The sequence below is a fragment of the Suillus subaureus genome (assembly GCF_016647635.1).
Source record: "Suillus subaureus strain MN1 chromosome Unknown BJ212scaffold_13, whole genome shotgun sequence".
In the NCBI taxonomy this organism is placed as follows: Eukaryota; Fungi; Basidiomycota; class Agaricomycetes; order Boletales; family Suillaceae; genus Suillus; species Suillus subaureus.
In genome coordinates, this window is record NW_024538569.1 from 251,531 (window position 1) to 265,541 (window position 14,011).

General features: G+C 41.3%; 2 protein-coding genes across 2 annotated transcripts; both read left to right on the forward strand.

Moving 5' to 3' along the window:
* Positions 1 to 2,041: 2,041 nt before the first annotated feature.
* BJ212DRAFT_1299092 (uncharacterized protein) lies at positions 2,042 to 3,310 on the forward strand (the record flags this gene model as incomplete). Its single annotated transcript, XM_041332792.1, has 6 exons — positions 2,042 to 2,090; positions 2,203 to 2,282; positions 2,430 to 2,678; positions 2,756 to 2,870; positions 3,070 to 3,153; positions 3,240 to 3,310. The coding sequence occupies 6 exons, from the start codon at positions 2,042 to 2,044 to the stop codon at positions 3,308 to 3,310; spliced, it is 648 nt and encodes a 215-aa protein (XP_041193781.1).
* Positions 3,311 to 12,517: 9,207 nt separating this feature from the next.
* Positions 12,518 to 13,302, forward strand: BJ212DRAFT_1500033 (uncharacterized protein; the record flags this gene model as incomplete). Its single annotated transcript, XM_041341573.1, has 2 exons — positions 12,518 to 12,916; positions 13,009 to 13,302. 2 exons carry the CDS (start codon positions 12,518 to 12,520, stop codon positions 13,300 to 13,302), a joined length of 693 nt encoding a protein of 230 aa, XP_041193782.1.
* Positions 13,303 to 14,011: the final 709 nt, after the last annotated feature.

The window sequence follows — 14,011 nt, forward strand, 5'->3', positions numbered from 1 at the left end:
CAACAACACTGCTTTAGGCAACATGAGAAGTGATGGACTGTTATGCCATGCAGGGGTAACACTCTGCCACAGTCATTTGAAAGTGAATTCTTTGTGGAAGTTGTCACCAAAATTACACTCACATATATCATTGGTGCTAGGCTCTTATCTCCACTACCTCACCTTCCACAGTGCAACCCCCAGTAATATTCCCTAGGGCTAAGCCCAGCTAGTGAAATTTAACCACACAGTAGGCCTAAGAGGCAGTACTTTATTTGTGGATGACCCTCATGTAAGTGGAAGTGATAATGAAGATTGCAGTGCTGAGAGCATACAGGGATGACAGGGCATTAATGGAGGCAAGCCTGAGGTATGCATTGTATCACTATGCTGAGTTCATGGTTAGACTTACCCTTTCTGCAGATTCACACAGCCATGAATAAGGTCAATAACTGGAACAATGGGCCCTGTGAGACTCCAGAGCCACTTCATACTTTAGCATGTGACTCAGCATATTCACCACTGGAGACCAAGGTTAAGGCTGCTAGGGTTGTAGTACAACCTGCTAAGGAGAAGGAAATAGTGCATTGCAGCTGCGAGCCAAAGCTAGCAGAGCTAACCTTTGAGTGAGATTGCCTTTCTTGTGTTGTCAATGAAGTTAGAGCATCTTAGGATATAGATAGAGTGTAGTGGGACAACCAATACAAGCAGTGGAACAAACAATGCAAGTAGTGAGACAATTCTCATCCTGAAGTCAAAATGGATCTTGAGAATCTTCAACCTAGTGAAATCATGATTGACATGGAGAAAGGAAAAGTTCCAGTCTTACACTAAAGTCAATCATATTGTTTCTCAAGATTACTATCTAATACAGTATACACTATAGACTTCATAATTGAGAATAATGGAAAGAAGAACCAAGTCTTATGGGGCAGTGGTTAATGTAGGGAATGCCATAACAGTCCAAACCCTACTGGCTTTTACTACTGGCTACTTCAGTCACTCTCAGAAATAACTTGCTAGGCTTAAATTACTATTGATCATCCCTATATGAACTTCATGGATAACAAATTGTTCTGCTTTCCTTCTTTTCACATACCACTACACACTACCTATTTTTATGTACAAATATGTATAACATGTGAATACATACAGCAGTAGTACATGCATGACACTCAATTAAACTGTGTGCTGCCCACACCATGTTGCATCCTGCTCATTTTCAGATGTGTCCATAATGTCTAAGATTACCTAAACTGTTCACTTGTTTGCCTCCCATTGTGCATTGAGTTCACTGCTGCTTTTCCACATTCACCAATATTATTTTGTAAGCTGCCCAAAAAGGTCATCCCTATAAAATGCCAACCTTTGTGATTACAACTCTCTTTTCTTCCTCTATTATCTCATCACAGTATTATAAACATTAGAACATAGTCAGTAGATTAGACTTACACTATGCAGTACAGTTGTCTACTCTATATTAAAGTGGACATTTAGCAATGTCTAAATGAGCTGCATCTGCCTCTGATTCAGATGATGAACCTCATGCTAAATATGCCAGAAATCTAAGTAAGTTGCTACAAACTACATGATGTCCTATCTAATGTCAACACAACCAATTCAAATCTGGGTTCACTGTTGGGAGATCCCCATGCATGGGACATCTTTGAGTCCTTCTTGACATCCACAACTGCAAGATACTGAATATGATATATGATTACTTGAATGACCAATTTGTCACAGATGATTGATTGGAGGCTATAGAAGCTTTGTTTTCAGAAGATGTGGACAATGAATTATCCCTCGTGAACTTCTGACTCATGAGGATAAGTACTTGCCACTTCAAGGAAATTAATTTGTAATCCTGGCCATCCAGTCAGTTCTCAGCACATATCCATATTCATATGCTCATGTACTTCAGCCTAGGAGTATTGTCCTTGATCTCAAAGCAGGAGAGGACAAAGATGAAAAGGATAAGGAAAAAGACCTCATTATTAAAGACAGGCAACTTATTATCAGCTCATTGTTATGCATCCAAAGTGTTACACAGTTTCTAGCCCCAATGCATAAGGTTGCAGCAGCAGTTGACAGACTTGAAGACAAATACACAGGTAACACGTCCACCTCCTCAAAGATTCACATTGAGAAAAAGATGTACTTGTTGTATGTTCCAAATAAGTTCATTTTGTTGAATTGTATAGCCCTTAACTCAATACTATGCAGAGACCATCACTCAATTTGTGGCCAACCATTTCAAAAAGAAAGACTTCTCAGTCAAAGTGTCACTCTGGTCTCCAGGGCAGGTATATATCATCTTTGACAGTCCCAAAATGATATTCACATCCCTTCCTTACTCCCATATTTCATGCATTAGGAAATGGGAATGTATTTCCAAAGAAGAAGCTAAATCCCTCAAATACACCACCCTTAAACTTTCTAATCCCTTGCAGGTCCAAATCATAGGTGGGAAATATAAAGGTAACATCACCTATGTCTTTGATCCTAACCAAACTAACAAGTTTATCAGATTCTTAATCCCCCCCATGGATTTTCCATACCTTATGCCAAAAGGATCAATGTTATTGTTCAACAGATCTCACATTCCAGCTAATCAGTTCATGACTGACATCAACATCAAGCCAGGAGACTCTATCACTATGAGGCATTGTGAAAAGTTCCAACTTTCCCAAAGCCTGTTGGTATTTAGGTCTGATAATGACCTTTCAGCTATTAGTCAAGTTCAATCTTAAGCAGTGTGTTTCCTGATTTTTCACAGATTAAGATACCAATTAGATTCACAATAAAAGTCCATAATGCAACCATTAAGATGTTCTACTCTCACATTGGCAAAGAGGTCTACATCATTGGGGGGAAGAAGAGAGGCTACAGAGGTACCTTATGCAACATACATAGCAACAAATGCACAGTTGCTATCCTAGGCTAGCATCAAATATTGCTTCCATCCTGCAATGTTGTGACCCAGTGAATTCCTCTGTATTCCATATCATTAGTTTACTAACATTCATTAGATATGACATAAGGCTTAATGGTGCCATACTTGACTATCATGACATAATCTCTTGCTACAAGTTATGCAAATGGTCCTTTGTACTACCAAGTGCCCAAAGCATAATACCCCACCTGAGAGACTACCCCCTTCTAGAGTCAACCCAGGTATGTCAGATTCCTTATCTGGCATTGCCTGGACCTCTTGGTCTGAGCTCCAGGATATATACCCCTCATCACCCAATAATGACCAGTATCTGTAACACCCAATCCTTGGGCTGTCAACAACAGTGACATCCAGGACATTGTCAACACCACTGCTTAAAAATCTACAAAAAACCTAGTATGTCTTTACTGGGTACAGTGCAACATTGGCTCAATTATGATGCAAGCCCACTATCATGGTTGCATGAATTTTCTACATCCTTTTTTCTTATTGTGCACTGTTCAAAGTCTCACAATTTCCATGGGGGTAGGTTAAGCAAATAGGTGGTACAGACCAAATGCCCTAATCCCTTTATCAGCCTGGATGGTCTAGCACCATAGGGCACTGTCACCATGAGATGCATAGCAAAAACTGCAGATAGTGTGATGCAATGCTACTACATCCCTGGGGAAGATCTCACTCTGGTGGATTCCTGCAGATAAGGCAAATAATGTTTTATTTTAAATAGACCTTATTGCAGCAGGATCTTAACAGTGTCCAAGTGTGGCACAAAAACCTATAATGTAGACTTGAAGCTCATGCTGAAAACTGTGCATGTAGGTGATTTAATTGTAGTGCATTTGACCCACCATACACCCATTACTAGTACTGGCCAGGCCTCAAAAGATTTGAGGCTTGGTTGCCAATGCTGACAACTTTTAGTTATTTTTGTTGCTCTTGGACTCTACTTAGTATACTTATGGAATCACTTGGAATTTCCTGATATTGTCATCAGATGACATCAAGGCCTGAGCAAAGATTGTATTGTGCACTTGATACTATGTATCATGCAATTTATCAAAGTTTGCTTTGGAGTATCATAATGGGTGAATTGTTATTAAGGGAGTACATTATATTGAGGATGGGTTTGGTCAGGGTAGCAATATATATGCAATAAAAGCTACATGGCAATAGTATGGTACTAGAAAAGACATAGGTAGAGGAAGTATGGAAGATTAAATAGTAATATTTATGTCACTAATAAAATAATCTTCAAACCAGGATTAATGTGAGGAAAGTAGATGAGCTACCAGGGTCACAGATACCTGGTACCCATCCAAATGCCAAAGAGCATTGGAACATTTTACTTTATATTTCCTTCTTTGAATGATTGTTGGCATCTGAAGTGATGTCCAATTCTGTTGACTGGATGAAATTCTCAACCTCACATGGATGCTGTCAAATGCTTCACAAAACTCAATATCAGAGAGATCAACCTAGACTGCTGGAGTGCCATATCATATATTGTCAAGGCTCAAAGTGCTTTTGATTATAAGTGAAAACTCATCACTCATATGGCTGATGATCTCATGCAATACCTGATTGTTGAGCCCACTTTTGAAGATTTTGGCCATCCAGTTTAATAGAGTAGCTGGTTGCACTTGATGTGTGTCATGCATTTAATGTTATATCATATACTGGATGCTGTGTATCACACACTTGATAGTGTATTGTGCAATTTATTAAAGTTCACTTTGAAGCATCATAAGTTGGAGACAAGTAACTGAATAATCACATTTAATGACTGCCATCACTGTCCTATCTAATCAATAGCTAATGCTAGACACTCCACCCCTGAAGCTTTACTACTATGTCCATGATTCTCTTAATAGTCTGTTGCTTTTCCTACACATCTGCCTCAAGCCATTGTACTTCTACATGAAGCTTGACAATCATACACACACATACACACACTTGAATGCATTTGTTATTATTTTGGTAGCTCTTGTCCAGGAGGTCCTTCTGACATTGTCTCTCTTTCTCCAGGACTTGATTGTGTTCCCTCTGGCCTTTTAAATGCAGCTTGTATTTGGTCATTTCATCCTCAATATCATGATTGAGCACTTTCAAGTTATCAATCTTCTTTCTCAAGTCATTAATTATGCTCTGCAACTGATGTTACAGTTCTATTCTTTTCCTTTCACCATGTCACTTATTCACGCTTAACTAATCATTCTCAGACATTCTATCACATTCTATTGTATGATTCTCTTTTCTTTTCTGATTTGCTATTTACATTTCATCTCCAATTCATTTATTAAAGCTCCGCTTTAATACCTCTATATATACTATATCTCTTATGCTTGTATTCTTTAACTTGACCTATGCAGACCAGGGCCTGCAATATACTGCTTAACTCGCACGACTCATGAATAGGTTCACGCTTTAGATCATTTGTTTCCATCTAGTTGTTCTTATGAACACCAAGCATAACAAAAGGTCAAGTTACTTCACTATCACATGGTTCCCTCAAACTCGCGCCCAGAACAGAACACCATTTCAACTATTGCACCGACTCCTCCTGGTTTTACCTGGGACGAAGAAGAACAACAGTTCTTCTGTGCAGACACCAAAGGCACCAGATACTCACTAGGACAGTGGGCAGAATATTACGCCACCCTAGCCCTGAAGAACAAAGTTTGGAATTTCTTTACCCAAACCTATGAATGAAACACCACCACAATGCCTAAAGAAATTGGCAAGACTCCTTCACCCTTCAATGGCGACACCCGCCTTGCTCAGGGATGGACGCTTCAAGTAGAAGTGTACCTAGATATGAACAATGAAGTATATGATAATGACAAGAAGAAAGTTATCTTTGCACTAAGCCTTATGACTAAAGGTGAAGCTGCTAAATGGGCTGAAGGCCAACTGAAAGCTGCTGTCACAGCAAAGACTTACAGAACCTGGGAAGATTTTGCTAAGCAATTCAAATCTACCTTCTTCCCAAAGAATGTTGAACAGACTGCGATCTGTCGCATTTCTTCCCTTAGACAGACTGGCAGTGTAGCTGCTTATGCCTCTCTGTTCCGCATCATCCTAGCTGATACCGGCATCACCGAAGAGAACACCAAGATAATGTTCTTTAGGAGTGGCTTAAAGTGCGAGATAGTCTCCACTATATATGCCTTTGAAATGACCCCCACTACTATCGAATCCTGGCTAGAGAAAGCCTTAGACGTCGAGGTATGAAGGACCTTAATAGCACCTCCTTCCTATACCAAGGCAAAAGACCCCTATGTCATGGATATAGATAAAGTAGAAATAGATGAAGAAGACGGTGAGAAGAAGATGAGGAAGACTTACCTTACTCCTCAAGAACAGGAGTGTAGGTGCAAGGGTGGCCTCTGCTTCAAATGCAGCAAGAAGGGCTTAGCTGCAGACTGCCCTAACCATCCCATGGTTATGACCAATACTAGAAAGGTAATCAAGGAGTCATCTGATGATGATTACAAAGAGTTCCAAGAATGGAAGGCATTCAAGGCACGCCAGATGAAGAAAGCTGGTAAGAAATCAGTTAAGAAAGAAGAGAGTAGCGATGAGGAGGATTTTGCCTAGGGGAGCCTGCCACAGTGTCAGAAACTCCCAGAATCGGACTAGTAGTACAATCTGTTGGCAATACTAATTCTATTCATTTGCCTTTAACCATCAGATCAAAAAAGACCGAAAAAACCACCATAGCTGCCACTCTAATTGATTGTGGCGCAGAAGGTGAATTTATCAACAAGAAATTCATCCTCAAAGAGAACATTTGCATGCACAAACTAGAAACCCCGATACCTGTGCGTAACGTAGATGGCACATTGAACAAAGCCGGAAGAATTACATGGTACTGTGAACTTTCTTTTCTTATCAAAGATATCCCAATGTGGAAACGATTCTTCATAACCTCTTTAGGAGGAGAAGATGCTATCCTGGGAATGACCTGGCTAAAGAAAGAAAACCCAGATATCGATTGGACTAGTCAAGAAGTCTGCCTAAGGGAGCATACCCTGAAGAAAGCAACCATCAAAGAAATTGAAGAAGATGAAGACATCTTTTATGACACACTAGAAGAACTAGAAGACGAATGGGACCCTGCTAATGAAACTCTCCCACACCTTCTAGATCCCATCAATGACAATGATGATTTCTATACCTATATCCAGAAAACTGACAATATCTCACAGACACTCACCCAGGATGCCGCTAAACCAAAGAAGACCTTCAAAGAACTCGTACCCAAAGAGTTCCGACAATATAAGGACATATTTGGTGATGTAGCTAATGGTACCCTTCCTCCAGAACACAAGTATGACCACAAGATCGACCTCAAAGAATCTTTCGAACTACGGAAATGCAAGATCTATCTGCTTAATGCCAAAGAAGATAAGGCTATGAATGATTTCATTGATGAACATCTAGCTAAAGGAACGATTGTTCCTTCCGAATCCCCCCAATCATCCCCATTCTTCTTCGTCGGAAAGAAAGACAGTTCCCTCTGACCCTGCCAGGACTATCACTACTTGAATGAACACATGGTTAAGAACAACTACCCTTTACCACTAATCTCCGATCTTATAGATAAGCTAAAGGATGCCAAGATCTTTACCAAGATGGACATCTGATGGGGATATAACAACATATGTATGAGAAAATCTGATCAGTGGAAGGCGGCTTTTGCCACTTCCCAAGGACTTTTTGAACCCACGGTCATGTTCTTCAGAATGTGTAACTCGCCCACCACCTTCCAGTCTATGATGAATGATCTGTTTGGAGACATGATCCAGGAAGGATGGATCATTATATACATGGACGATATACTCATCTTCTCTAGAGACAAAGAAACCCATCATATTTGAACCCACAAAGTCCTTCAATGACTTCACAACAACCTCCTACACCTTAAACCCGAAAAATGCACCTTCAACGTAACCAACATTGAATACCTCAGCATGATTATTAAACCCAGTTCTATTGCCATGGACCCCGCCAAATTAATGGGTATATCCAAATGGAAGACTCCCACAAAAGTGAAGGAAGTCCAATCATTCCTCGGATTTGCTAACTTTTACTGACGGTTTATTGCTGACTATTCTTTGATTGCTAGACCCTTAATCAACCTAACCAAGAAAGATGAAGAATTCTCTTGGACTCCAGAACATGAGGAAGCTTTTAATAAGCTGAAGCATATCTTTACTTCCTCCCCTATCCTCCAAATACCTGACAAGAACTCTCCTTTTGCCATCGCCACTGACACCTCATTATATGCTACCGGTGCAGTACTCCTTCAAAAGAACAACAATGGAGACTGGCTCCCATGCTCCTTTTTATCTCAATTGTTTAACCCTGCTGAATGAAATTACCAGATTTATGATCAAGAGTTACTTGCCATCGTCCATGCTTTGAAAGCATGGAGACATTATCTCCTTGGATCTCCATATCCGGTAACCATACAAACTGACCATAAGAATCTTACTTATTTTAGGGATGTACAAGACCTCAATCGACGCCAAGCAAGGTGGCAGACTTTCCTTTCCCAATTCGAACTTCAAATCCAGCATGTACCTGGAAAAGAACTCATTATTTCTGATTTATTCTCTCGTAGAATGGATCACCTTCCAGATGATAGTGTCAAAAAGGACAATATTAGTATTCAACTTCTTCCTGACTCCTTATTCGTCAACGTCATTGACACTTCTTTTATGGACAGACTACGTATCTCATCCTCTATCAACCCTGTAGTACATACTGCGCTCCAAGCACTCACTGACACTTCAATTCCCCCTCCCCTCCACTCTGCTCTTTCTGATTGGAAATTGAGCGACAGAATTCTCTCATTTAAAGGACTTACTTATGTACCCCCTGGAGATCTCTGATGAGAACTCACATCCCTACATCATGATTCCCCTACCGCCGGACACCCTGGACGCCTCAAAACCCAGGAACTTCTCTCACACGACTATTGGTGGCCAGGTTTAGCCACCTTTGTCAAGAACTATGTAGACAGCTGTTGCATCTGCCAACAGAATAAAGTAAACACACACCCATCTACTCCCCCTCTCACCCCTATTCCTGCTCCCATTTCCAACTGACCCTTCGCTCATTGCTTGGTGGATCTTATCACAGACCTTCCCCTTTCTGATGGATTCGACTCTATTATGGTTGTGGTCGACCATGGACTTTCAAAGGGGGTAGTTTTCACCCCTTGTCTCAAAACGATAGATGCTGAAGGTGTCGCAAGCATTTTCTTTTCTAAAGTTTTCTCTAGATACGGACTCTACAATAAAATTATTTCTGACCATGGACCTCAGTTCACTTCCCGATTCCAGGTCAAACTTGTAAAACTCCTTGGATACAAGAATTCCCTTTCCACTGCCTTCCATCCTCAGAGTGATGGAGAGACTGAACGAGTAAACCAAGAACTTGGGGTCTATCTCTGGATCTTCTGTGCTAATGACCAAACCGGTTGGGTGCCCATGCTGCCATTAGCCAAATTCGTCCATAATTCACACCATCATTCCACACATGGAACCTCTCCCTTTTACCTCATGATGGGTTATCACCCATGTCACCTCCCCGATACCCATCTGAAATCTGACATTCCTAATATTGAACAATGACTCTCTTTACTTAATAAAGCATGTGATGAAGCGCTAGCTGCCCATGAACTCACACATAATACCATGTGTCAACGAATTACATCTAAATTCATACCATTCTCTAAAGGCGACAAAGTCTGGCTAGAAGCCAAGAACCTCCATCTCGGATATCCTAATTGGAAACTCACTCCTAAATGTGAAGGACCATTTACCATTACTGATGTACTATCCCCTATAACTTACCAACTTGCCTTACCCACACAATGGCGCATTCACCCTGTATTCCATGCCGCACTCCTTTCTCCTTACAAAGAGAACGATACCCACAACCCTAACTTTATTCCATCACCTCCTGACCTTATCGATGGCAAAGAAGAACACGAAGTTGAAGCAGTCATTGGACACCGTGGATCTTCATCACAAAGACAATATTATGTGAAGTGGAAGGGATTCCTGAGTTCTGAGAACAAATGGATGAAGGAAGCCGAACTAGGTAATGCTTCCGAACTCCTTACTAATTATAAATGATTGCATCATCTTCTTTGATAGTAGTCGGTGCCTACTACCCTTAAAACAGGGGTAATGCTACAATTCTATTCTTTTCCTTTCACCATTTCACTTATTCACGCTTAACTAATCATTCTCAGACATTCTATCACATTCTATTGTACGATTCTCTTTTCTTTTTCTGATTCGCTATTTACATTTCATCTCCGATTCATTTATTAAAGCTCCACTTTAATACCTCTATATATACTATATCTCTTACGCTTGTATTCTTTAACTTGACCTATGCAGACCAGGGCCTGCAATATACTGCTTAACTCACATGACTCATGAATAGGTTCATGCTTTAGATCATTTGTTTCCATCTAGTCGTTCTTACGAATGTCAAGCGTAACAACTGATAGGTGAGGGGCAAAGATGAAAGACTATCATTGTCATCCTGAAATTCACATCATGTTTGTTACAATGAATAGTTATAAAAACATACCCATTCTGAGAACCTACTGTGTGTGGGAGTCCTCAGGGAGGAAGGGCTGTCTGCAGATCATTTTTTGTTAAGTGAAGGTATAGCAAATGATGAAAGTAGAGAATGTAGGTTAAGGAATGAGAGACAAGGAGTTTCTGTAGGAATTTTATCCATGCCATGATATTCTTTAGTTCTTGTTTCTCTCTCAAAGGTCAAGCATAGGCCAGAGGCCACTATAGTCAGTTACACCTAATAAGACAGATATGTCTTTATTACTGACAGAGTCATCCACTAGTGCATTATGTGATTTGCACTGTATGTGGACAAGCATTATGATAGAGAGAGATTGTGAGGCACCAGCAGATGTCACTACAATAAATTGGTAAGCAGGTTACAATATGGACATTGATACTTAGGCTTATAATCTGCTTGGCATGAAGTATTCACTGGTGTTGTGTCACTCTTCTCCTGTGCAGACTCATCAAATATCAATAGGATGTCACCTGTTGGTTCTAGGAAGAGTTTGAAGATGCAGAGTTCCAGGAGCTTATGAATCAAGTCAAACTAATCCATAATCTCTGTTTGGGTTGTGTTTGAGTCAGTGGTAATAAACACACATTGCTTGTGAATTTGACCATGACATATAGGAAATTTGCCTGCTCTCAAGAAACTGTGTTGGCTAGGAAGTCCTTCCATGACTAGGCTGATATTAGGAAGGTGAGATTAAACAAAAGGGCAACATACCAAAGGATAATATAAGTCTGTCTACAGAAGATGTTGAAGTGGGAGTGTAGATGTTAACTGATAGCAAGGCTGCAGGATCTAGCCAGTGTACACAGCTGGGCATCCAATAGTAATGGACAGGAACTTGGTGGTGAAGATACCTGATGACAACAGCAAAAAGTGGAGGATCCTGGACCTGGATTATAAGACCCTGATGGAGAAAATCAAACAGACCAGAAGAGGTGATGGTCTGTATAGACTCTGGGGTACATCCTTCCAATCCTTCACTACATTAAGCAGGCAATAAATAATGTAACCTCATGCAACCAATACTGAGTGACATAGTTTCCAAAGCTCAGTACATGTGTCATTGCAAGTACCATGAAAATCTCTGAGAGAATCTACATGCATGAGATTGAGGTTGATGGGTGCATTGCCATGTGCAGAAAATACAACAGCAAGCCAGGAAAGAGTATGTTAAATTCTAGTCTCAATATTATTGAGAAAGACAGTGGTAATATAACCCTTAAGTCATGTGGACAGTTTTTTGAGCCACTGTATACCTGCACATTGGGCAACATCCTCAAGAGAAATTGCATTGCCATAGTGGCCAGCATGATTAAGGAAAATAGCAAGCTGAATGGAAATGGGAAGTTGGGGATTATTGGATCCATTGAAAAAGATATGATGATCAGAGATTTGATCAAGGATGTTGTCAAAAATAATAGGGTCAACACATAGCTTTGCCAAAATAAGTAAGGGCAGTGTTTCTCATGATGGACAAGCATGTGTAGCTGGGGAGCTCATGGGGGAGGCTCATCTGGCTTGTTAAGGACACGAGCCCTTGCAACCTCATCACAAAGAGCTGCAATTTGGTGCTAAAGCCAATTGTGACGTGCAGTGATCTCATCAGAACCTGTAGATCCATCAGAAAATTCACTGGAGGAGCTGGAGGAAAGGGTGGGTGAAGAGGTGATGTCCATGCTTGAATCAGAGTTGGAATTGGAGTTGGAATTGGAGCTAGAATCAGAGCTTGATTCCTGAGCTTCCAATGCATGCTGATATTGGAGTTGGGCTAATGACAATGCAGTTTTATCAACTGCATGAAGGAGATCTTTACGGCTGGATGGGCAAGGCATGATGTGGCTCAAGATTGAGATATGTGTTCCCTTATCATCCCCCTAACTGATCAGTGTGATCAATAAGTGGAGTTTAAATCAGAGTTTCAAATTTTACCATGGTCAGTGTGCTAAGTCTCACTTGTCACAGATGACAGCAACCAAGCTACCATCCCAGCTGTGCTGCCCTCCCTGGATGCTACCACTGGCAACTGGTTCCAATGTGCCTTCATCTATCACCTCCCTGAAAATCAACATTCCTAACAACAATGCCAATAATACCACAAACATCATCAACTTTCATTCCCCTAACAACAACACCAATACCACTACAAACTCCATCAACTTTCACTCCCCTAACAACAACACCAATACCACTATGAACTCCATCACTCACACAACATGCAGTGCCAAAATTTTCACCTCCCAGCCAGGAGTCAGCCACACTGTGGATTTCTACGTGCTTATTCATCCACATGGGGGGCTGGTTCCTCCACCCATCAAACTGCTGCTGGCACCCAGCTCCCTCCCCCAAGCCCATATGCTACTGGTGCTTGGCCCATTCCCCCATTCCCTCACCTCCTTCAACCAAACCCTTGCCTCTTTCAACTGACCCCTCACCTCCTTCAACTGACCCCTCAGCTCCCTCTCCCAAACCCTCAGCCCCCTCTCCAAGACTCTCAGCTCCCTCCGCTGAACCAACTTGACACTGGCGCTCAGCACAGTCCCCCAGCTTACCTTCCCCCTTCACATCACCCCCCTCCTCATTTCACCGGCACCAGGGGCAGTCCAGTTGATGACCTGGATGGTGACCTCTATGATGACCCTTACGCTGATGACAATGGCCCTCTCTCTGCTCCCCACTACCAGTTGCTTGACCCATTCTGTTGTCATCAGCCCTCAGCCCACTCCCCCAAGCACATGTGCCACTATTAATGAGCCCCCCCTCCCCTCTCCCCACAGCACATGTTTTTTTGTTCACTCATGCACTTGTCTGATGGGTCTGGTTCCTGGTACTTATTCATTGTTCCCCTCCTCATGTAGTACATATAGCCTGCTGGAATTCTGTTGTTTGGGCAGGTGGAGACTGACAGACTAGTTACTATATTCCTATGTCCCTTATCATGTGCACTACTCACATTATCACTCACAAATGCACAAGTATGGTTTCAAAGTCCAATCTGTGCTGGCTGTCTATGGCCGAGTTTGTTCTCAAACTTTACTGATAGTTTACCAAGTCTTACCGAGTCTTAGCAATGTTTTAGTGAGTTTAGAAATCAACTCTGAGTCCTATTAATGTGCTTGTCCAACTCAATGAGGCTGCAAACTATGACTTACTATATCTATATGTGGGCAGCTGAAGTGTCACTGAGATATATGTAGTAGTCAGATTGTCAGATTGAGAGTGGAGACTACACTCAATGTACTATCAACAAGCATACCATCAAAAATGAAAGGGAAAATGCTGAGCTCAGCAAGGACTCATTTAAATATGCATGGATACTCCACAAACTAAAGGCTGGTATCACAATCAACATTGCTCTCTGAAAGTTGTTAATGAATATGTAGGACAAGATATGCAACACACCTGGTAGTATCTCACAACCACTACATCTTTAATTACCCCTGAGCTCCAGACCATCAG